This window comes from Antedon bifida, chromosome 3 (genome assembly GCF_963402885.1).
Source record: "Antedon bifida chromosome 3, ecAntBifi1.1, whole genome shotgun sequence".
NCBI classification, from domain to species: Eukaryota; Metazoa; Echinodermata; class Crinoidea; order Comatulida; family Antedonidae; genus Antedon; species Antedon bifida.
The window spans coordinates 32,075,231-32,101,604 of record NC_136228.1 but is presented as its reverse complement, the minus strand read 5'-3'; the positions used below and the strand labels follow the sequence as shown (position 1 = coordinate 32,101,604).

Genomic DNA, 26,374 nt, shown 5'->3' with positions numbered 1-26,374 from the left:
ACCAGTTAGAAATGGTATAAACTATAAGAAAATATGTGTCTACCAATGCACACTCACTATTAATGTAAATGCTATTGCTCGGGAATTTGTTATACTTCATCTTATCATATTCATAGTGCAAGAGTAAATTATTCTTTCATTAATTAATTATCTTTGTGTTAATTATGTGGTAACAATATATTTGACCAGTGCATGTTTATGGCTCAAACAGTGTATGTTTATAAGATGTAATTATTATGTAAAATGATAATATAAGTCATTGATATAGTACGTTTACAGATACACCACTCAACATTCCAATAAAGAATCCTCCATTAATCCTAAACTTGTTTACAAGTCTATGCCTTTTCATAGGCAGTTAGAAGATCATATTTCCTTTAGATTCACAGGCTAGGTAGCTATGTCAGGGGTCAATATGAATGAACTTGAAAATCCCAAGTGTAAAGGTAATGTAAGACATTGGAAATGCAACCCATTTGAGCACAGTACATTCCAGGGTTTTAGAATTCCCACTGACACAACATAAATCAAGTTATGAAAGACATGCTTGTTAGGAAAACCGAAAGGAGAATTATTATATTCTAAAGTTTTTTTTCCCACATATTTATTATAGCACATTTGTTGATTTCTTGAAGAAAAGGTTCACAAGAGTTGAAAAACATCTCAGCTCATTTGAGGTAGTCATCTATCCCCAGAATAATTTAAGAAGACTTTATTATCAATCAAGCCCATATCCAGGTGGGAGGCGGAAGGGCGTGGTTGGGGGAAGGGGAAGGGAAGTCTGGTTTGCCTATCATCACATCTGCTACTAGTCTCTGGGCTTGCCAATGTATGTTTGTTAAGCTCTGTCTACACTATCAAACTTTATGTGACAAAAAAATGTGCCCTATAAATATTTAACTTTTTTTTTGTCAAACTAGTTTGATAGTGTAGACAGAGCTTTAGTGTGAGAATGAGTTTGGTTGGGAACAATGTTGCAACAAAGCATGTTTAAAAAAAAAACAGGTAGTGTTTTTGTATATTCTGAAATCTATCCAGATCCAAATTATTCAAAAGTTATAAATTAAGATTTTAGAAGCTCATATTTTATTTTAAAAATTATTCTGTACCTAGACAATTTTATCAGTAATCGCTTTTCAAAATTATTTAAATTCAGGATTACTAGCTTGTCTTATGGTTACATCAGTATAATCCAAAGAGATTAGCAACCAGTAGGATGTGGATTAACTGTTAATCCCACTTATTAAAATTCATACAGCATACAAACATAGTAGATAAGTGATGTTATTCCTTTAGGGTCTTAGGAAAATGGCGGTTTTAGGACGAACTAAGAGTAAGACTACTAAAGTTTAACTCTCATTTCTCAATCTCAAAAGACACACGATGAACTTGAAAATCGCAGCTATTTGCTCTTGTAGTGGAAAGGGTAGCGCGATTTGATTTGCGCGAACAAAGTTGAAAATTGGCCTAACATAGCTATATGTTCTCTATCTAAAAAAAGTGTTTCCTTCACCTAGAATGTGAACAATTAATTCCTGAACAAATGTGAGGTGTTAGTTACTCTTACCTGTATTTCGCAAGCGGCCATAACTGTGAATAGGTAGAAATATGCTTCTTCAATACTGGCTCCGCAACACACTACACCATGGTTACGCAAAAACATAACCTATAAAGAATTTAAAGATAAATAATAAATATGCAAGTATACTTTATTTATCAAGATTGATGAAAGATAACATATTGCAAATGAAAAGTAATTTTAAATATAGAGAAGAATAATTGGAAATGAATAGCTTATTTTGTAATTTTATAGTATAAATGAAGGTGGTTTTAGAGGTGCGTGTGATGCACCACTTCCCATCTTTCCTAGATGAACTTTGTGGAATTGTTGCTAGTAATTTACCAATATTCATCACAGGGAATTTACTAACCCATATGCTATGCAGTCATAAAAATTACAAAACTGTCGTGTGTGATGGGAAACAGCATTAAGTTTTCCCAGAAATAAAGACGGTAAACAAAGTACTACAGTATATAGAAGACGGATCACAAACCATATAATTACTGATGTACATTGTGTAAACAAAATGTCCCCATATAAATTGATTACCGCTATATGAACTACAACCGAATAATGCTTCATGTAATAACACAACCCGTATAATTTAATAAACCGATTAAATTTTATTATCAAATAAGATGTACAGACCCACATAAAATTGACCAATGAGGTGTTGTGATCAGATCCGATAGTCATGAGGTGTCTGCCAAGAAACTTTATTAATATAAAGATAGTTGTCTTTGGCAGGTGGGATGTGGTATCGAATCATACATAGATGTACACATGATAATCCAAATATTGTGAACTTACTTTAGTGATGTAAAGATGTATTTCTTTGTCATCAATCAATTAAAGTTGATAAACATGTACTAAATTCAGTTCTAAATCGTTTAGATTATAGGTTTACCTATAAATAGAGTCTTTTCAAAAATTCACATCCTTTCATTGTGTCATGTCAAACTAACGTGAAATTGTAACCATTGGAAAGGGTTCAATCCTCGTTCCATGGTTCTGGTGGTAGAACGAGTCTTCTCGGATAAGGACTATAAACCGTAGGACAATGTATACATCTGGCTCATGTGCAATTTAAAGAACCTAGTACATCTTTCGAGACATGTAGGGGGTTATCCCGGTGTACTAGTACATCTCAGACTGTCACACATAGACAGTTATTTTAACTCATCATGAGGGCCCCTTGATTGTCAGTATATGCTGTTTGATCAAACAGTAACCGGTTGCATAGGCAGATCCGGCAACCACCCCCTTAACCCCAGGCTCCAAGATGTGAACCTCTCCCTTGTGAACCTAAAGGTAACAACCCAATTGGGTCATGCGCCACTTTATGAATCACTAACAAACACCGCTGATTATATCAAAACCGATTTCAACGCAACGATTGCATCAATAGGTTATTATCAAAACAACTTATTTCTATTCTTTTCTTTTCAAAACTGTTATTCTCTACCGGATCTTCTATACAACATTTGATACTTTGCAAACATTGTTACATAGCCTTATCAAAATGCATAATACATAATATTTTTCAACCATTAGTTTGCAATCCCTAGGCCTAGAGGCTATAATATATTACTTATTGTATGATTTTAAACCAATGCATTAACCCAGAAGATTGCACTCAATCAATGCCTAGTATACTTCCATTTTAAAATTCAACCTTAGGGCAGTAGGTAAATACCAGACTATAAATATTACATATTGTTGTGAGAAATGTAAAGTAAAACAAATTGACTAATGGTACAAATGACTGGAGGTATTTTTTTTTTATTATTTGCCCTTTTTGTGACATTGTTAGGAATGAATTTTTACCAGAATTACCTAAAATTAGAATTTTAATTCTTATGCTTTTTACATTAAACCTTATTTATGACATAACTGCGAGCGAAAGTATCTTATGAACTTGTTGACCACTGGTTGACCTATTATTATAATTATTAGATTCTTTTTAGCAAGCATCAATTATTACTATAATAAAAGTCAAATCACGGGAAAAAAAAAGTTTTAGTGCCATTGGAAATGTTTCTTCCGATTTATACCATATTGATTTCAAGCTATGTACACACACTTTTTTCTCGAATGGAGTTAAAGTGCGGTTTATCAAAGTAAAATTGAGATTTAGCTTTTTTCTGCAGATGTACCAAAATCTATTGAAGTTACACCAGTGTTATAATCAGTGTTAACAACACAGAGGTATAACAGAGTAAACTGAATATGCAAAATTGGCTGTAACTCGGATATGATTCAGACCAGCACAAATAAACGTGCATAGAACTCTAGTGCGTGTAAAGATAGTTTGCTTTCTTGCAGCAGTAAATCTAAAGCTTGGTTCCCACTAGGACGCAATGCAAGGACGTAAATGCAACGCAAGCGTGTTGACCAATGACAAGCAAGCAATCTAAAGCTTGGTTCCCAATAGGACGTAGCGCAAGGACGTAAACGCAACGCAAGCGTGTTGACCAATGACAAGCGACAGTTTCAAATAATTGATCCCTTGTGATTGGTCAACTAACTTACGCTACATCCTTGTGTTGCGTCTCTAGTGGGAACCAAGCATTACTATCAAGCCACATAGGAGATGGCATTTTTATCCAAGATCCAAATGCTCTACTTGGCTATTATACAAGATGACCTTTTTATGCAAGATAAAAAAAAATGCTACTTAATAGCTATCATTATTCACAATCAACTTATTGACCATTTTGTTTGGACTCTACTTTTAATGGACTGAGTCACTGAAAGACATTTTAGATGATTAGCTGGAAGCTAGGTCAAAGTTCAAATCTAGTGAGTCACCCTACATTATAATAACATACAGATTATACTCAACAGTAATGATCTAGAGTTGCTATGTTTAGTTTCCTAATTGGCTCTCAGCTCATCAACTTACAAACGTTACCCTTTGTGTAATTGTTAATGTTAGAATACAAGAGTTGAAAAGTTACTTGGTGAATGACATGCTTTTGGGTGTTAGGTTCTAAGCCTCTAATGCTTCTAACAATCTTGTATGATTAACGAAGCTATCATTGATAAACCTGTATCATAAATAAAGCACCTAATATTTTTTATCTTGAATTAATACAAGCAATTTTTTTTTTGGCAAAGTCTATCCAATCGTAAATCGCATCCAATTAAAACATTATCTTGTGTTTCAGATATGCAAAACATCTAGAGTTTCAACTCTTTGTAACTGTAGATACTAAACACTGCTAAAACCTTTCAGAAAGATGTGTCAAAAACTTGTGTACAACACCTTTTTAACTTCCTCTGAAATGAATGAGCATTTCACCTGAACACTACTATCCAGTGGCATTGTTACATTTTTCTTCCCGATCATCCACCAAAATTATATATGTATACGCCCATCCAACTTGTCTGTGCGACGCCCATCCAACATGTATGTGTGCGACGCACATCCAACTTGCCTGTGCGACGCCCATCCAACTTGTATGTGTGACGCTCATCCAACATGTCTGTGTGCGACGCCCATCCAACATGTATGTGCGACGCTCATCCAACATGTCTGTGTGCGACGCCCATCCAACATGTCTGTGTGCGACGCCCATCCAACTTGTCTGTTGCGACGCCCATCCAAATTTTTCTGTGCAACACCTATCCAACTTGTTATCGAGTCTGACTGATCCGATTACATTGAATGTATACAATTCACACTTTAACAGCGCTCTTATGGATATCATGCCTTAGATGACGACGCCCACTTACCTGGTTATCTGATTGATCGTATTACTTGTATGAATGTCTGTATAAATCCAACTGTTAACAGTAATTCTTGTGAAATTATACACACCTGGGCCTCCCCAATTAAAAAAATTAACGACGATTAGCGACGCCCACCAAACTTACCTTGTTATTGGGTCCAAGAGATCTGATTACTTTATCCTTATCTTCTTCTTCTACCAGAATACCTGTGTAGTCCATATAGGACACTTCACCCACAATCAAAGATTCTTGTGAAATTGGTAACAAACCGCATTTCATTGAAGAAACCTGAAAAAACAAACAAATAATGGAATATCATTTGCAAATAAATTAAATATTCAAATTGTTTGTAACTATCCTGATATATTATTTCTATACTCTTTAAATAAACTTGAAAAAACATGAATCTTATAGATTAGAAGTAACCGACGTTAATATCTATCAGTCAGAGGAAAAAAGGTACTTGTTATCAGATAATCTATATGGTTTTGACAACTCTTGTAACATGATTGTTATCTAAATAATTGTTATTAAAATAGATTTTAATTTTGTGAAGTAATTGCAATTTGACTTAAAATTCTAATCATTCAACATCAGATCTTTTCCTATGTGAAACCCTTTTAAAAGTAGTACAGTATTATTATATTCTAAACTATAATTAAATTGCTTTTATTGCCATTGGTGTTGATGCATAACCAATTTATACAATAAGTACCCTGTATTGTATGTAAATGATTTTATTCTTTGACAAAATAATAGTCACAGTTGGTATATAGGTTAGGGCGTTTCTTTGTTAGTTGCTACTGAATTTCTCCTTTATGATTTATTATATTTATACTCATTTCCTTTAGTAAAGTGCCATGAAAGAATTTGGAATTGTTTATATTCAATACAACCACCACCTACTGTATCTAAATATAAAACACCTTCGTATCCAGGTCATTTGAGGCAACTTTTACCAAGAGGTTGTGAATGGGGTCGAGACACGATTCATTTGGGATTGCATTTTAGTATTCAAACAACTAGTACTACAGTACATTATTTCTGTAAAGCTTTTTCTACACTATCAAACTAGTTTGACAAAAAAGTGTGCCCAAATATCGTAGTGATGTGCCCAAATATGGTAGTGATATGCCCAAATATGGTAGCAATATGTCTATATATGGGCAGATCACATTTTCTGTCACATAAAGTTTGATAGTGTAAACAGAGCTTTAGCCATGTAAAATATGTATGTAAAAATTACCGCTGCAGCACTTGGTGTGTGGACGTGAATAACGCATCTAATGTCCGGTCGTGCAGCGTGGATGGCGGAGTGTAGTGTGAATCCTGCAAGGTTCGGGCCATAGGTCGACGTTCCATGGTCAATGATGTTACCAACGTTATCAATTTTGATGAGTGATGATGCAGACACCTCATGGTACATCAAACCAAACGGATTGATAAGAAAATGGTTCTGGTCATGAGATACTCTTACCTGAAAAAGTAATTAAAAAACTGTAAATATTATAATTTAATTGTCGGTTTGTCCAGGTAAGCTAGACAAGAAATAGTCACAATACATTCAAGATATTTTATTTGTCCAATTTAAAATGGAAATTTGTTTTGCTTGGCATAAAAGACAATAAAACAAAAAGGAAAAAATACATCAAATTGCAAATGACATGCTGTGTTTCATAGTACATCGGCAGGAAAAAAAATGTCAAAAATTAGACAAGGTTTTAATGTAAACCCTTAGTGCCAATTATTAATAAAAAATACAGCATATAAAATAGTATTGATAAAGAGAGAGAAACTTTTTTAATAGCATTAATACTATAATATAAAAAGTAAACAAACACTAATTTCACTAGTAACAAAAAATAAAAACTAGGCATTTATTATTATATATACAAGTTACATAATTAACTAGCAAACATTGAACGAGCTAAAACAGTGAGTTTCACACGATTCTTGAATAAAAATGCACTTGGATTTGCTATGAGTAATGGCAGTAAAACTACAAGCACGCAAGCTAGGGTCATAAAATGTTACAACACTTTGCAAATGGGATGCCGTCAGCCCAGTACCTAACAATAACTCATCTTTCAAGAGCTCTCATTATCCAGCATCAAGCCCTGATGTATATAAAACTACTAATTAAAGCCTAAATAATCAACTTAACTAAGTTATAGTATAAAGCTCTGTCTACACTATCAAACTAGTTTGACGAAAAAAGTGTGATGTGCCCAAATATGGTAGTGATATACCCAAAAATGGTATTGATATGACATCATCATGTCCATATATGGGCACATCACCCTTTTTTCACATAAAATTTGATAGTGTAAACGGCGCTTTAGATTATATATATTCTTTACTTTCCCTATATAATTATATTCAAGCTTATAGCTTAAAATTTGTCCCTTCCATTGTACTTTTGTGTTTATCATGATCATTTAAATGTTCTTTTTTAAAGCATTTTCCTTATTATTTTTTTTAATGTATTTTCTACATCTTCTGCTAAACTGTATGATTATTTGCCGTTATTAAATGCATAAGAGTGAAGGTTACATCACACAGACATTCCAACTTCTCGCTCCATAACATTTAACAACTGATTCCCAGTGTACAGTTCTATAATTCAGTAAACATAATAATGTTAGACAGTTTTGAAATATTGTATGTATTGTACTTTATGATGTAACTACACACGGCTCAGAGACCCATCACTTTCAATTACTATTAAAATCACTGTGGGAACATACTGCCACAGGATATCTAGCTGCAAGGTACTGGAATATTTACAAAATGCATTATAGTTTTATTAACTATTATGCATTCAAAATTCAAAAGCTCAAAAGCTATGTTTTATTTTATACTGTATGTACAGTAATTACTGTGAAAAGGACGGCAAGACAAATTTAATGTTCAACAACCTGGACTCATTTTCATTCTCATAATTAAAAGTACTTCGCTGTCGCTACGAGTTATAGGTTATTAAAAATAGTTCAACATAACTGGGTTGGTGATAGTTGACCTAGTTCAATCAACACTTTGAGTTTGGTTTAAATATTTCTACAGTTCCCACCAAAATAAGTGATGTGGGTCTCAGATTCATACATTTGGTGATCGAGAAATATTTGGAATAGAATGCAGTATTTACAGTCGACCTCGCGGGATATCCAAATAAAAGGGACAATTTCTCATAGAGCAAATAAGGGGAAATGTATTATGTTTTACTATGACCAAAATCCCGATTCAAAGGATACTCCTATCTCTTCCTTTTCATTTCTCTACAGCTCTGACTACACTATCAAACTAGTTTGACAAAAACAAAGTGTGATGTGCCCAAATATGATAGTGATGTGCCCAAATATGGTATCCATATGACATCATCATATCATTATATGAGCACATCACATTTTTTTTGTCACATAAAGTTTGATAGTGTAGACAGAGCTTACCTGGCTTCTCACAATATGATATTGTAAACTTTCTCCCTAATTTCCCAGAAGAGATAGTTAAATATTCAAGGCACATTATAAAATAAAAAAAAAACTAGTATGTATGCAAGATAAACAATTCTGATTAAGAACATCCATGACATTTACATTAAGACGTCTCTGGAGACAGAAACTGTAAACCGACTGTAAAGTTCACCATGAATACGTTAGTCCGTTTACTAACGCATTGCATGAATAAAGAATGAAGAGGAAGGAAAAACAACATTAGATCTTGTGAAATTTGATAAGTTGATTATTAACTAATAATCAGATATCCAGCCACCATATTTATTCAGTTTTTTTTTTCAATCGCAATGATGTCACAGTTTGAATATTTTATAAAGAAATTATAAATACGAGAGTGATGTGACACTTTGTAATTGTTTGTATTAGTTTTTTATTTATCTGCTTTGTAGGTCTATATCTCAGAGTAAACATAATCTCTATGTATATTTTATATGCAAATGACAATAAATGGAAGTAATTTTCCACTGATGAATGAATGAAGACATCCTTTATTTTAACAACATTTGCATTAATAATTTGTTTAGTATCTATGTATCCGAGAAGTGTGTACGCTAGGTCCATGCTATAATCAACTGGAGAATATACTAGTCGAATACCGTACACCATGTGGCCGACAAGGGCTTGCGCTGGGGGTACGGCGGTCGGCGATCATGCGTATAACTATAAATAAATACTATTCCAATCGTAAACGTTTACAAATGAAATTTTATCGGAGCGCCTAAAACAGCTCCATAATGAACAAATCTTTTCATCATATTTAGTATAACATCACGCTAAAATGCCTTGAAAACTAGGCAGAAGCAGGTTGCCGTTACATTAGTACACTGTAGCTAGGCCTAGTCTACTCAGGCCTAGCCAACGAGGTGACGATATGTACAATCTGTGTGGTGAGGCATTTATGTTCGGTGTATAAGACGCACCCTTAATTTAGAGGTCAAATTTGCGTGTCAAAAGTGCGACTTATACACCGAAATATACGGTAAGTAAAGATAATAAATTAAGTATTATTTCTACAACTTATTAATTTCTAATTGAATACAAAATTAAGAATAAGATTTCCATACTTATGAAACAAAATTTAATTTTACTATAGTACAATCTCATACAAAATATTTCCAATAACATTAATATAATGCCAGACACCAATATTTAAAATGGATAGCAGACATAATCTATTTTTACAATTTCATTATTCTGGGATAAACAGAATGCATACATAATTATCGCCATGGCAACCTGTCGCATCTTAATGACTATGATTATTATACTTGCCGTATATAACAATATTGATATTCACTCATCTATGAATTGATGAAATTAATCTTCAGAAGTACAATCAACTTTCAAGAAGATCCCAAAGTGCAGCTTTAATATTAAATTTTGTTTCCCGTACTATCTAATTTTCCAAGGTGATCCCAATATCTTAATATAAATATAGAAATAATAATGTGCCCAGGCGGTTAGCAGATAAATCATGTCAAATGTTGACAAAGTTTAAAAATAATAATAAATCTTAAAAAAATGTTTTAAAAATCTTTTATTTTTTCTTTAGATGAATTTCTCCTAATACTAACTTACTATACAGGTAGTAAACACACTATGACTATAAATAGCTGTTTTATTATTATATTTTAAAAATAATAATCAATATTGAGTGTCATAAACATTTATGCACAAATAACATAGGGTTATATTATATATTTCTGCTTCTTATGAATAAGAATTATGAATTGAAAATTTATTTCACAATTTGAAAATTGATTCAAATTTTAAACTACAAATTTATGTTAAATTTCTACATTATCCTTATAGTTATACTTAAGTACTTGTCTCAAATCATGAATTATTCATGAGTCAACATACATTATTCAGGACTTAAGCACAGACCATCTTACACAGTAAAGATATTATTTTAATACAAAAAGTACAATTATTTTAAGTGTAAATAGACGCAAGCTACACAGCCTTAAATAAATAATGAGAGTATACTAATCAAGGATGTTATGTAATACGATGATGATCAGCAAAAGAAATATCTCAAATTAATTTTTTTTTTTCATCGAGAGTAGACAGAAAACCTGGACAGATAAATCACACCTTACAATTAGTAAACACCTTTAGTGTTTTTTTGTAATGCGTGGGAAGAACAGAAGATAGTTGGCACTATATAAGTAGAGATTTGAATCATGAATGAAGAAATGATAAAGTAAAAGAATGAAATGATGGATAGATTGAATTTTCCAAAAAAACAGACATACCTAAATTTGAAAAGACCAATTACCAGTAAGAAGAGAAGAAAAATGAATGAAAAAACATGGTAGGTAAATAATAACAAGATGGAAAATTTTTATTATAGTAAAATGAAGATATAAAACAATAGATTATTATAGATTAGGGAAAGTCCTAGGATATAGAAATCGAAAGAAAATTCTAGAATAACATTATTATTATTTCATATTGTCGTATTCATTTACATTTGAACAAACTTCTCTTCTACTTAATGTTATAATGTCGCTCCAGGGATGGACAATTCCATTATTTTGTCCAGGGGTGTTCCTCTAGAGAAAAAAAAATCCAGGTAAGCTTTAAAAGAAAAGAGAACTCACCGAGATATGGTTGTATATTAGTTGAGTCCATCCATGCAAGTCTAGTAGCCGGTACAGAGATGCTAGCTTACAACGCATTAGCTTCTCTCCTTTTGTGTAGTTTTGGGAATCTACCCCACGGATGTCTGCTACTGGGGTCACATGGTGAGTATATGAACCTAAAAATAAAGAAAATCAGGATGTTATTAACGATAACCCTGAAATACCAAAAAAAACCAACATATCATCACTTAAATTTAATTAATAAATATAAAATAAAGATGAAACATATATAATCATTTTGCTAAATTTTTAAAAAAATTTAATAATAATTTTGTCTTTTATTAAACAGGGCCAAATAAAAAAAGGACCAATCATGATTTACTCTGAAAAAATCTGAAAAACTACCAGTATTATATATACACGTAATTATAATTATACAGTTTTTTTTATCAAACTAAATATATGTCATTATTATAAGAAAATAATAATGTTTAAAAAGTGTAAAGCAAAAGGTGACAGCCAAACGATGATCTCTAAATCCAGTATTGAATAACATTATAATAATAAACAAAGTAGGCACCTTTTACTAATTTGTATACAATATACCAAATAATAATAAACAGCATTGAGTAATAGAAAACAAAAACATGGATTCGCCAATAAAGAACAGGTGGGGAGCTGTACATAAACAGTGTAATGAACACTTTATCTGTCACCACCTACAGTGTTCTTTGAAATGATACCTTCAAAGGTGGCATCACATTCAACATGGTTGGCATCACATTCAACATTCTACTCAATCAGCCACATGGAACAAAATGTCAAGTCTTCTTACATGGGTGTAGTTTGACTAAGAAGGGTTGGGTCACCCTACTGTAAAGCTCTGTCTACACTATCAAACTGGTTTGACAAAAAAAGTGTGATGTGCCAAAATATGGTAGTAATATGCCCAAATATGGTAGTGATATGACATCATCACTGTAGACAGAGCTTAAGCCTAAATTTCTTTCATCTAGGCTATTATTTTGAAGCTTTAATTTCAACTTCAGCAAATCCGTAGTCATTAAAAAAAAACTTTAGCACTAGAAATGGTAAATATGCCAAATAAATTACACTTTTTGCTCCATTTGTTGAAAAACGAACCCCTGTAAAAATCCTGGCTTTGGGCTTGAGAACTTACAATTTCATAGCTCGCCCAAAAATGAATGCCTGGCAGAAGAATATTATTAATATTAAGCTCTGTCTACACTATAAAAAAATTATGTGACAAAAAAAAAGTTATATGGCCATATATGTACATGATGATGTCATATCACTACCAGATTTGGGCATATCACTACCATATTTGGGCAAATCACACTTTTTTTTTTATCAAACTAGTTTGATATTGTAGACAGAGCTTTAGACCATGATGAGCCTCCTCTGTGAAGAGTGAGTGTATGGAGTTAAAGTTATGTTTTATTAACATTTTTAAAACAAACACAGGCCAGTAATAAGTCGGTCATTCCGTTGACTTATAAAGCACACAATACAAAGTTGATGGATTTGGTGCATTCCTAATATCGTACCTTCCTTTGATTGCTTCCAGCCTATGCACATAATCAAATTTAACCAATTGAAATAACAATCTAGAACTAAGAACTGCCTACGACAACTTCTGTAGCTTCTTATATTACGCATCTATTAAACACATTATTTTGCATGAATACACGCCAAGACATTCCAACTGGATATATACAGTAGTTTGAAGTATAGTACAGGTGTGATATAGGACTATTTACACTCTGAACAGTAAATGACACTATGAATTTATTTCTATTGAAGGATGGCAAAACAAATGTTTTTAGAAATGTTTATTGTTGAAATGCATCCTTTTCACTACCAATAAAATAAGACGTCTCAACATCTTTTGATTTGAACTTTTTAAAATGTATCGCATATCTGTTAAGCTCTGTCAACACTATCAAACTTTATGTGAAAAAAATGTAATCTCCCCCATGAACACGATGTCATATCACTACCATATTTGGGCATATCACTACCCTATTTGGGAACACTTTTTTGTAAAACTAGTTTGATAGTGTAGACAGAGCTTAATGCTAGTTCCATGCTGGTAAACACACCTGATTTGTGTTTTTAACCATTATTTTGAGGATATAATTTAACTGGTATTCAAACATTTATATTGCCAAGAAAAAAAGAAATTTGTCACAGTAAAAACAGGCCCTATATGATCACAAACAAATCTTGTTTACTTTGATTACTGAAGGCTGTATTGGACAAGGTGGATAAATACAATAATATCACGGATCATCAGGGATGAATCAGATAATCCAATATGATATATCCAAAGTCATGCTGTCGTAAGGATTGATACCTTAATCTGACAATAACAAGTGAAGCTATCAATACTATAATTAAAGTTTGTGAAATCTTTCGACAACAAAAGGTTACAGGTAGAAAACTAGACAAGGCCATTAACTTTCCATAAACAATGTGGTTGAGTGCTGGTGTTATTTTATTTATGGCATGTTGACAAACAATATAAAATACAAAATAACATTGTGCTGTTTACCAAAAATACATTACTATATTAATTATACAGAAAAAATCCTTGAATTTGATTCAGATAGAGTACTATGCTTAACATACAGTAGCAAGAATGAAGGATGTTGGGAAAGGAAAGACGGTCAAATGGGAAGCTTCCTAAAGAAAAAAACCATAAAGCCAACCTCCAACATCCCCCCTCCCCCTCCTCCACTTTCTAAAATAATGGCCTGGATCTACATAGTTCAGTGACAGTATGGGCATAAAGCTCTGTCTACACTATCAAACTAGTTTGACACAAAAAAAGTGTAATGTGCCCAAACCTGGTAGTGATATGCCCAAATATGATAGTGCTATGACATCATCATGTCCATATATGGGCACATCGCATTTTTTTTCCACATAAAGTTTGATAGTGTGGACAGAGCCTTAAAGAGAGATGTGTAGCAAGTTCTAAAATGGATTGATCTACTGTACAGTATGGCTGTGTGTTTATCATTACACACAATATGGTATATTGTGTGAGTACAATTACTGTATATCCAACCTGTAGATGATACACCTATGTGAGCCTATGATGAATTACGTTATTCAATAGCCAGGGTGCTCATGAATATTAATTATACAAATATTTATTTAGTTTCATTGAAGCTATATATCTATTTACTATGTTTTACTGGACTTTGTTCTTATTTACACTGTTCTCTTCAACTACAATGTTGTTTGCAGTATTTTACATTTAAATGGCTTGCCTACTTTGAATTTAAATGGCCAAACTTGTGTCTCACATAATCATGCAGTTCTAATTGCATACAATTTTGTAGCGGTTCAGATTAAAAAAAAGCATTACAGCATTATTAGTTTCTAAAATGTTGGTTTTAATTTAAAGAATAATGTCACATTTGATTGACAGATTTAAATAACATGCACATAATATAATTATACCCAGAACAAGGTAGACCCGTATATGACGCCCTAAAGATAGACAGATGTGCTGAACAAACCAGCTTACCAATATTATTGAAAACAGGATTGTATAGATTAAGTCTATTCACATTTGGGTTTATCCTGGACTAAGTAAGTAAAAAGACCCACTTTAATAAAACATTGTGCATTTAAAATAAAAATATTCATTTAAAAGTAGGCCTATTACTTCATACAGGCACCATGGTAGGATGAAATGGGCCTACATGGTAAGATTAAATGGGCCTAGAGTACAAGTAAAACATGAAAATAAAATCAATAAATTAACCTCAACATCATCTCAGACATTTATTTGTCTAACATAAGGCGTGGCCTTTGGAACACATCAATATATCTAGGTCCTTCTCATTGCATGTCAATAATGTAAATTGCTTTTCAGAATGTAGACAGAATGTTCCCTATACAATAATTCAAATATTGTATTTCATAGCTGCATTTGTGTTGTATAGTAATTATGTTGAAACGAATCTTGTATATCAGGCTCTCAAGCACTGTCATGCAAATGTTAACTACCCATAATGTTCATCGCTATGGTAATGTATGTTACCGTGGCAATAAGTGGTACGTTGTCTGACATGCAATCTTGGAACAATAACAACCCACTTTCACATTTTATCATTAGTGTCTCTCTGTCTGCATGTTTTATTTAGCGATGGGGAACTGAACTTGTTCTATTATTATAGAAGTGTTTGTTACTCAATAAATTACAACTACTAATGTGTTTTTCCAGGATGGCTTGACATTATCTTCTGTTTTTATAATATTTATATGACTCCGGTATTAATATTATGTGCCATAAAAAACATAAAACATGGTATTATCAATATTGTACCATTAAACAGGACCATAGCCACAAGTATGGTTGGTACAGTATGGTTTGAACCTGACCACTTTTTCACAGAGGCCTTTGACAACCCAATGGCTGAAAAGAGATTGTTCCCTTTCTTGCGAAAACCGGACAACTTTATTTCTTATGTTTACATCACTATTAAATAATTAATTCAAATCCTTAAATAGGAAATTTATTTCAGCACATTGGTACTGTACATTAAAGCTATTATTATTAAATATTAGACATGAGCAGTGACCATGTGGGACAACTTTAGCACAATAAAAAAAATAATTAAACCTATGGTACAATTAATTACAACTTTATCTCTAAAGGATTTTCTAATTTGGCAATCATTCATAGGTCTCCCGCCAAATGTAGAATGCTTACAGTGTAGCTTTGTGTAATTGTTGACACAATGATGTACCGCTACTACATAATGTATGGCCTTCGATAAGATGCAAATAAGAGATCTTAATATGATTACTTTGTTTAATTGCATTGCTTTGTAATTGTGAGAGGATGCCATTATAATTCATTGATAATAATGAGGGGATGCCTACAGAATGCTAACAAGATGTTCTCTTCTGGTTCAGGCACTGTCATGCATGAACGAATTCTCTGATTCAAGGTTGAAATATTTTAATGATCAATAAAATTAATTGAGTTCAACTGAATTACTTAATTTCATGATTTATATTCCTTATTATTGTTTACAATAATATATATTCCAAATATATTCCTTATAATATTTACAATATTATTATTATCAATGGCTACTCTATATTATAAGAATCTAGATATTAAAAATTAATAATATATCAATTAACCTTTAATATAAAACCATTTGATGTCCTATACTATTAAAGAAATTAAATATTGCTGTTATTAAAATATAATTTCTATAAATAATTTATAATTAGCCTGTTAAGTGGTATGATTTTTATATGGTATTTATTTTAATACTCAATCTCTAAATAATAAATTGCATAATATTCCTGTTAATAATGTGGTTGACAAACCACTTGACCTTCGTGCAATGTTGTTCTGAAGTGTTAATGCAACCTTTAGATCTAGGCCCTGGTAATGAATAAAGATGCTTTGATATGCAAAGTTCGTCAAGGCCTAATTGAATGTTTACACTGTAGAATGTGAAGTGGGGACTGGCATCTACACGTCAGTAATAAATGTGGACTTATCAGGATGTTGGCATTATCCCATTCACACTCTGAAATTCCCATAAAGAATCTTAAAGCTATGTCTACACTATCAAACCAGGGAGTTGTAAATAACTCCCTGATCAAACTAGTTTGACAAAAACTTGTGATGTACCTAAATATGGTAGTGACATTCCCAAATATGGTAGGACTAGTGATATGACATATATGGGCACATCACATTTTTTGTCACATATAGTTTGATAGTGTAGACAGAGCTTTAGATTACATTCTGCATCTGGATGTTACACCACTACTGTTACATATCTATTAGAGGACACATAATTAAATCAAAAGAACTATCATCAATAAACTCAAATAACAAAATTGTAAGACTCTCAAAAAAGCATTTTTAAAGTCATTCTACAAAAATGTTTTATATAATATACCAATTTTAAAGTTTTTCAGAGTTTATTATTAATATTATACTCCCTTTTCTTAACATATTGAAATCACTTCATTTATTTTCAAGATATTACAGGTAAGAATTTATATTTCAAACTGACACCAAGAAAGTATCAGGTGACTATATCAACAATCAATGTGATGTTATGGACAATACCCCCTAGGCGAGGCACTTTACAAATTGTTGTACCCAATCAAGGGAGTCCCATTACCATAGAACTTGACCTTGTCCCATCATCCCTCATTTACTGTGACATCATCAACAGACATCTGTATAATTAGAGAAGAGTGCGTTTCCCTGGTATAAACACCACTACAGACAAAAATATTACCCTATTTGAAAAACTCCCAAACAGGGAGGTATAGTGCTTAGTTGTGTAGGAAAAATAAATAAAAGAAAAACAGTACTTTAAGGATTGAGTTGATTGAAATTACTGTAGGCTGGATAAAGACCTTAAAATAAGCTTTTATCGTGATGTAGGACACTTAAAAGGTGAGTGCCCCCCTGCATCCTCCCAGCAAAATTACATCCCTGCCCACATTCTCCTGACCCATTGGTTAAGGCATGACAAATGAGAACAATCCTATGATGAGAACAATCCTATGAAAGCAACAAGCCTAGCTCATCAACATATTACACACTTCAAGAAATTGAAATCTCCATGGAGGCATAAATAATTGCCTCTAGCTAATAATCTTAAAATCAAACTACCTCCCTAAAGACCTACTAACTAGGCAAATTGAAACAAAAACTGGGAAGTAAAATAATAATTCATAAATAATACTTTGTTATGGGGTAAAGGTAAAATACAACAATGAATTATAGTTGTTGACGACTAGTAAAATAATTATATTATGTACAAATATCACCGGCCGGTTTTTATAATTTACTCCATGCCTGTTGATTAATATATTAATAATGATAACAATCTTGAATAACTAAAAGATGGACAACTATGCAGGACTATTGCTATGTAAAGCTCTGTGTACACTATCAAACTAGTTTGACAAAAAAAATGTGATGTGCCCAAATACGGTAGTAATATGCTTAAATATGGTAGTGCTATAACATCATCATGTCCATATATGGGCGCATAACATTTTTTTTGTCACATAAAGTTTGGTAGTGTATACAGAGCTTAAGGATAGATGTTGTTAATTTATTTTAAAAACAAGGGAAAAGTAAACTGGTCACTATTCCTCAGTTGACAGCTTTTGCTTCGGGACGGTAGAGGGAGACACAAAAACCTACCTGCTCTTGATCCAGAAGATTGGTTGAATCTTGAATGCGGCAGAATTAAATCTGTAATTTGTTGTAATGCCAACAGGCTTGCTGGGTGGGGGCCAGTCTGAAGAAAACAAAATTTAAAAACAAATTATATTACTAATATTCTATAAAATGTTAATCATTTGATTTGTAATGTGATGTGTAATAGATTTATCGCAAATAGCGTGAGCAATGCATGATGGGAAGGAATTGGGAACAATAGCGCCGTCAGTATAATAAAAATTGTATATACTGGTGGTGGCGCTATTGCTCCCAATTCCATCCCATCATGCATTTCTAACGCTATTTGCGATAAACCTTATTTGGGATTAACTTGAATCTCAGGCCAGAGTAGGCTTACTGTATACTTAAATGGTAATCAAGTATGAAGTATAATATATAAAAAATAATAATAACCCATAGATAAATCAATAGATAAAAAACAACCTGTAAAAAAAAGATATTAATATGTTTTATAAGCTAAATATGCTTTAGGTTAAAAGCATTCTTTTTAGCAACATACTTTTAAAATGCTATTAAGGCATATCTTATTTTTATAATCAATTTATGGATCAATATTTGAGTATAACATTAACATAACATTGTATGGCAAGATGCAAATTCATGAATCATTTTAAGCTCTGTCTACACTATCAAACTAGTGCGATATGGCCAAATATGGTAGTGGTATGCCCAAATATGGTAGTGATATGACATCATTATGTCCATATATGGGCACATCACATTTTTTTGTCATATAAAGTTTAATAGTGTAGGCTTTAGCTGATTCTACTGTGAATGGTTAAATGTAAAATATTGTATAATTTCTCTCCATAAAGGGAAAGATAACATATTGAAAAAAAAATAGGTCATTTACACAGACCTACATAAAGTTATCCTTCATATTGATCAAATAGGTCAGAATGTGATAGGATATTTACCCTAAGCTAAATTGAACTTTGACCCTTTACAATATTCTAATCAATATTGCCATATGATGTTGCATTTTATTGAGCTTGTATAGAATTTTATGCTTGTTTACTGTAGATATTTATCAAGATTGCATACATGTTAAAGATGTATTGTCCCTTTGTCAAATTCCCAAAAAAAAAAAAAAAAGATTTCGAAAAAAAGTGGGTCATTTTGAACTATCGTAATAGTTACTAACTTTCACCAAAAATTAGTGGGAAAAAAAATCATTTAACTGAAATACAGACGTTTTTTGGTTCAAAAAATAACTTTGACTTCCAGTCAAAGTTTTCGATCAAAACATATCTCATAATACAACGCGCTTATTTGGCTACTCTGTATGCATAATCATAAAACTTCCTCACGATCTGTGTGAAAACACCTTCTCAACTGTGACGAGTTGTAAACAATCCAAATTAGCATCATGCATGATGTATACTCATGGTTTGAAATCTTTGTTTACTTTCGCTAGCGACGATTTTCCAGACGAAATGTAATCAAATTAATTTAGCTGTTAATTACGTAAAATTTTTGTTTTTGGCTCGAATTTTCGACTTAAAGTGAATAACTTTAATATTACTTTGGTATGGCCAATTTAAATTTAGAATATTTTGACCTTCATTTTTTTGTGTTTCAAGGGACAATACATCTTTAATATTATTATTGATGTTTTTTTTAAATACTGTTGTATTGGTTGAACATCTATGGCCGATAAATATGTACTACTGTATAAAATAATGCTTTTCATAACACTAATTATGCTATTGATGCTAATGTACTTATGGTCATACAGTATTGAAAAAATCCTATAGTTTGTTCGTTAAAAACAAAAATTTAAACTTCCATTTTATTAATTGTAACAAGTTAAGAAAAACATATTCCTTGGTTTCTATAGAGTACACCTTTATGCTCTAATCTGTTAATCTCATGTGTAGGAGTTGCACTAACTTACAACCCATAGCAAGGTTTCTCTTGCGTGAATTCATTATACTATCTGACGTAAAAGACACTTTTTTTCTTTAAAAGTTTTGTATGCACACAAAAGAAGAAAAATATCCAATACAAACATTTATGGTACACTAAGGCCCTAAATTGTACAGCATTGCTATGATGAATTGCAAAGATTTTAATATTCTAACAATGGTAGAGTCCATTATGGGTGGCGAACTTTACCTTGGGTGGTTAATGTCCGCTTCCCTTTTTTGTACAGTAATTTTTTGGCAAAATAATAGTTTTACAGTTGTTTGCCAAACAATATAAACTCTATTATGTCTTATTTAATGCATAATTTGAATACTAATTTCAAATATAATAGGTCGATCTCTATTACTGATGTTTTTCTAATGTATTAAATTTCCAATGTTTTCTTTTAACAAGTTGTTGTGTTAAATCTGTGAAAGGTTTATGGCGGGGGCTGTCAGGCATGTGAAACTCTTTTGATCAGCTATGCAATCAACTGTATAATATAGGACACAATGCCCATAATTCATAGTATACTTATAATTGATGTTAACTGTACATTTCAAAACGTTCTTTTTCTTACTTGAATGATACTTGATAGGGATTGTTGAAAACAACATAAAACTTAAAACCCTAAAGGCTAATTTACACAGGCGAGCGGTAACGGTAAGCAGAAAACCACGTAGCTTGTCCCACGTAGAATCTGTATCTATCCTGAGCAGGATCCATCCATCCACTCTGTGTTGTGTGTAAATGGTCATAAGGAATAACATAGATTCTATATTTTTATTACCGTTACTGCTCGTCTGTGTAAATTGGCCTAAACACTTATTTATGCATCTTTTTTCACTTGGATGTGGTTTTGATAGCAATTTAATTTGACATCTCAAGGATAGTATAGTTAAAGTTTTGATTGATTTATGCATCAAACAAATATTAAAATTTATTATCAACATACCCTTTCAGCTAAATTATATTTTAAAAATTAATTTAAGTGATTATCTTATGTCCTATATGTCCTTTTTCAGATTTGTTCCTCCTGTTTACAGTGTAAATGTATATATTTCAAAATTATTATCCATGACAGGTTGTTTCTTAACTTTGCTAAAGCTCTGTCTACACTATCCTTTAATGGTTAAATTATTATACAAAATAGTTCGTTTACATACAATATGGTCCCTATAATAGACTAAGTTTTTAATAAATAATAATACATATAACTAGTTTTACAAAAAAAGTATGATGTGCCAAACTATGGTAGTAATATGCTTAAATATGGTAGTCATCATGTCAATATATGGGCACATTTTTTTGTCACATAAAGTTTGATGGTGTAGACAGAGCTTTATAATTTTAAATGTATCTATATAGGAACGAAAAATAGTGACATTGTAGAAAGACAGAAGAGCGAGCATTTTGAGAAAAACAAGGTGTGTTCATATGCTGTTTTAATTACAATTTCTTAATTACGTTTTCATATGAATCCTTGATTCATTGGCAGAATGTTTCATTAAACTAATCGTCAAGGGATTAGATGTCATTATAACCTATACAAGTGACTCATTATGTAGAAATATAATATACATAATTAGTTATAAATATGTAATTTGAGTCGCATAAAATTAATCACAATTATGGATATATTATATTTGGTGTTAATTTTGTGAGATGAAATCATAATTAGTCTAGAATACATTGTCTTTAATGTTCATTGCTCTGATAGGTATTACTATTATGCAATGTAATTTTAGGGGTGATTCTGTATGTTGTATGTACTGTATATAAACCAAACCCTTAAACCAAATTACCTAATTACAGAACTTACCTATTAATATTCATAATTAAACAACAAATTTCTTCTGCTTTAATTAATTAAATTGACTAATTTATTAATGCATTCAATTGCGATGAAGATAGGGAAAGAAAGGGATTTATGGAAGGACCAAGTAAAACTTATACTCTTGCGATCGTATTGCTTGGTTTCCACTTGGACGCAATGCAATGACGTAATTCAAGTGAGTTGGCCAATCAGAATGCGATGTATCATCATCCTTCGCGTCATGATTGGTCAATTTACTTTCATTTTACGTAAAATCCTAGTGAGAACCAATATGTGTCATGTGATAATAAGCAACATGCTTAGCTGTCTTTACAAGAAAACCTTTACTTTGTACAGAACTACATTTACATATTTTATTAGCATTCAGCTCCAAAATCTCATTTAACTTTAAACGTGCAGACTTTCCGTCTCTTATTTTAAGTCGGTAAAGTCAGCCTGCATTACAATTACCTGAAGCTCTGAACACATCAACAGGCAAATATACTTTTGCTAAATTGTTGAAGAATTGAATTAATATGCACCCAATTGAAAGTATGGCCCACAAAAAGGAGCTCAATAATAACAACCTAAAATAACACCAATCCATTTGTAGTAATACCCTGAGGATATTCACCCTTAGATTCCATTTTCTAAATAACTATTTAGACTTCGCTTCAATAACTTTCGGATAAAGTTTTTTTATAAAATGTATTCTGTGCAAATGTATGTTTTTGCTACATACAAATTGTGTTAAATGCATACAAAACAAGTTCTATGAAGAAATCTAGGACAGGCAATGTAATCCTAAAGACTAAAGAAATCTAGGGTTGCCAAATATAGAGCAGAACTTTAGCACAACCATATATATATGGGCACATCATATTTTTTTGTTACATAAAGTTTGATAATGTTATAGACAGAGCTTAACATCAAAGTTGAGATACTGTATTATATTCCAAAAGCACTTTTCCATACATCGACATTATCAGCCCCAGATCTGCAACCATATAATAACTAAATAATGGACACTATAATATATGTATCAAAACTGACCAACCAAAGGTCTTTAAAATTCTATACGGTCAATTTGAATGATCATTAACTTTTATATTACCATTTACAGAGAGGTTTTTATTTTAAGTCCATCTCTCAATTGATTTTTCCTAATGAAAACAGCTATTATTACCATAATGGCTACTAATATGTTATAGAAAACTGAACAAGAAAATTAGAGAATTGTAATTAGGTACTAAACAACACAGAAAACAACAATCTTGACAGAGCTGAAACTTGCAATAAAAAATGCAGTGGTGACGGACGGGTTGATGATTAGATTAACGCTGGCGACCTACTGTATGATGACCATGATGATAGAACATGTCATTACAACATTTACATTTTAACAATAACTGCATTATCTAATTATAAGCAAAACAATGTTGACGCTCATGGTGCCGAGACAACTCGTAAACGGTAAATCATCTTTACGTCAATTTATGTGCATGTTTTGTGTACTTTTTAAATGAGAGTAATGTAACAAGGGGCGTCACCGGAAAATTATTCAAAATTACTGCAGATAGTACTTTATCAAATTATTAAATCTTTAAAAAAAAAATTTTTCTTTTTAATTGGATGATTTTTTAAATGTCAAGTGTTAATTAAAATAGAAAAAACAATTTAATTGTTTGTATATAATTTCTATCTCTAAAAAAAAACCTGATGAAGTAGAATTTTTAATCTAATTATCAACAGAAAATTAATTAATTATTGTCAGTATTTTATTTCAATTTTTGTTTAATTTGTATTAATGTTTATGTTTCATATGGGGTGGGTGAAACCTATAAGTCATCTGACTTCATTGTAAAAAATCTGTAATTATAATCTTGTTCTGAGAATTAGTTTAACCACATTTATTCATAAAAATTGAACAAATAAATACGGAAATGACCCAGCCATGGACCCCAGTTTTTAATAATAGGTAGAGCAAAAACATAACCCGCTAATTTTGTATCTCTAGTCTGCTAACTACCACTCCCCAACATTGATTACAAAGCCTACAAGCTGCAGTGTGTTGACAACTGTTCTGATTAATTTATACAGCGTTGGTATGAATACATTCATCCAGGGCTATTGATTATGAGTGATATCCGTTCATCAAATCTGTGAATTCGCAAGCCTTTTCTCACCTGTCTCTCTAGTTTTACCAACGTAAATGATGTATTTAATCCAATCATATCATCAACGTGACTGGAGAATAAGTACAACAGTAATTTCTGTTCGATTTACTTTAGTTATAAGGACGAATGTTTAGAATAATAATAATGTCTTTATTATTAATTTGGACAGTATGTTTTTGTTGGTCTAGTTAATTAAAATATGCAGTTCAAACCAATTGAGTTTCAAGTACCCTGGATTACTCCTATTTTGATTATTTTTTTAACAAATGACAAAATGTGGTTACTGTTACATAAGGAACATATAGTACAATGGTATTAACAAAATATATTTCATATTTCCTATTTCACAAGCCTTGGTGGATCCCAAATTTTAAATAGGAGGAAAGAATAAATTATAAGACATTTTTGTTGTATGATTATGTTTTTTGGGTTTTTTTCCCTTTTATTTAGTTCAATGTCAAATCAATTGTATTTTGTGTTCCTGGATAACTCCAGTTTGTGATGACATAATTAATGTCAGAATGTGGTTACCGTTTATGAATTTTATGAGCATTTGTGTTTGTTGTCAACAAGGATGTACAAACATGGGACAACAATGACTCGTCTGTATCTTGTCCAAATCTCTGTACCTAATTAATTGTAATGGAAAGAATGATCTCCATGTACAATTAAAACATTCTTTAAATAGGATTGTACAGTAATACAATTAATTATAGAGCGACCTGTATTTCTGCAATGGAAGTAACTTGTTTACGTCATCACAAAATGAGTTATGAATTAATAGGTAACTCGCAACTATTTTGTTCATAAATTTAGGTGGAATCCAGCAATTTCTGCATGTTAGTCAGTGTTATATTGTATTTAATAGTAATTTTTTAATATTATATTCACATTGTTAATTATGATTTTAATAAACAATTCACTTTTTCATGCTCTGAAAATGATGACAATACTATACCAACAAATATAACAATAATCACATACAATTAAACCACAAACAAAACAATTTATATTCAGAGACGTCTACCAATAGTTTGAATCTAAGCCCACCCCAAAACTGAATGACAACCAAGATTGACATACCCCCCACCAAACATGACCTATTGGTCGTATTTCATTGGGTACAGTAGGCTCATAGTCAGTATCAAACATGGGTTTTCACATCAATTTCATAGAGCTACGTACATACTGTACCTGGATATTTAAATTAAAATTGAATACGAAAATATATCCGAAGATGCAAGTCATAAAACTAATTACATAATTTATGCTCAATCTCTACATTTTCTTTTAAATTAAACTACAAATGATTAACATATCAATTATTGTACAAGGCTGATTACATAATTATAGCACTCGTAATTACCTGGTGGTGACAGGACAATGTACATTTATTACGCTTGGCTTTGTTGACAGTAAAACACTGCCTGATCAATCCTATACAAATACCTACAATGTGTTAGAACTAATCTACTAGAAATACAATGATATTGCTTTGTAACATACATTGTCTGCAGGTTTCCAACCATGGGCGTCGTCAGGATTTTTTAATAAAGGATGCAAAATTTTATTTGAGGTGTGCAAACAATTAGAATGGGTCAGAGGTCAATTAATATAATTATAATCAATTTGTTTATTAACATCCAAAGCTAGCAATTTATTGAATTAACCATACCATTGATATCCATTTTAAAATAAAAGATGGATACTTTTAAGGTGGCCATTGTGTATTACAATGAATATTGGTTGCAAATAAGTGATTCTTAGGGCCAAATTAACAATTAAAGAGAAAACATATGAACAT

General features: G+C 31.7%; 2 protein-coding genes across 7 annotated transcripts in view; one reads left to right on the top strand and one right to left on the bottom strand.

Annotated features, from left to right (window-relative positions):
- LOC144837571 (zinc finger CCHC domain-containing protein 24-like) overlaps window positions 1-26,374 on the top strand; it is a 100,887-nt gene that overhangs the window by 35,202 nt on the left and 39,311 nt on the right. The window lies entirely within an intron of this gene.
- Window positions 1-26,374, bottom strand: part of LOC144837562 (alpha-adducin-like) — a 57,807-nt gene that overhangs the window by 14,972 nt on the left and 16,461 nt on the right. For all 6 annotated transcript variants that reach the window (XR_013611526.1, XR_013611525.1, XR_013611527.1 and 3 more), the window contains exons 3-7: window positions 18,631-18,727; window positions 11,415-11,572; window positions 6,543-6,773; window positions 5,441-5,584; window positions 1,568-1,666 (exon numbers count right to left, since the gene is read on the bottom strand). Coding sequence is in view for 3 of the 6 variants with exons in the window: in XM_078692736.1 (XP_078548862.1) it covers window positions 1,568-1,666; window positions 5,441-5,584; window positions 6,543-6,773; window positions 11,415-11,572; window positions 18,631-18,727 (729 nt within the window). In the remaining 3 variants the exon portion in view is untranslated. The remainder of the gene's footprint in view (window positions 1-1,567; window positions 1,667-5,440; window positions 5,585-6,542; window positions 6,774-11,414; window positions 11,573-18,630; window positions 18,728-26,374) is intronic.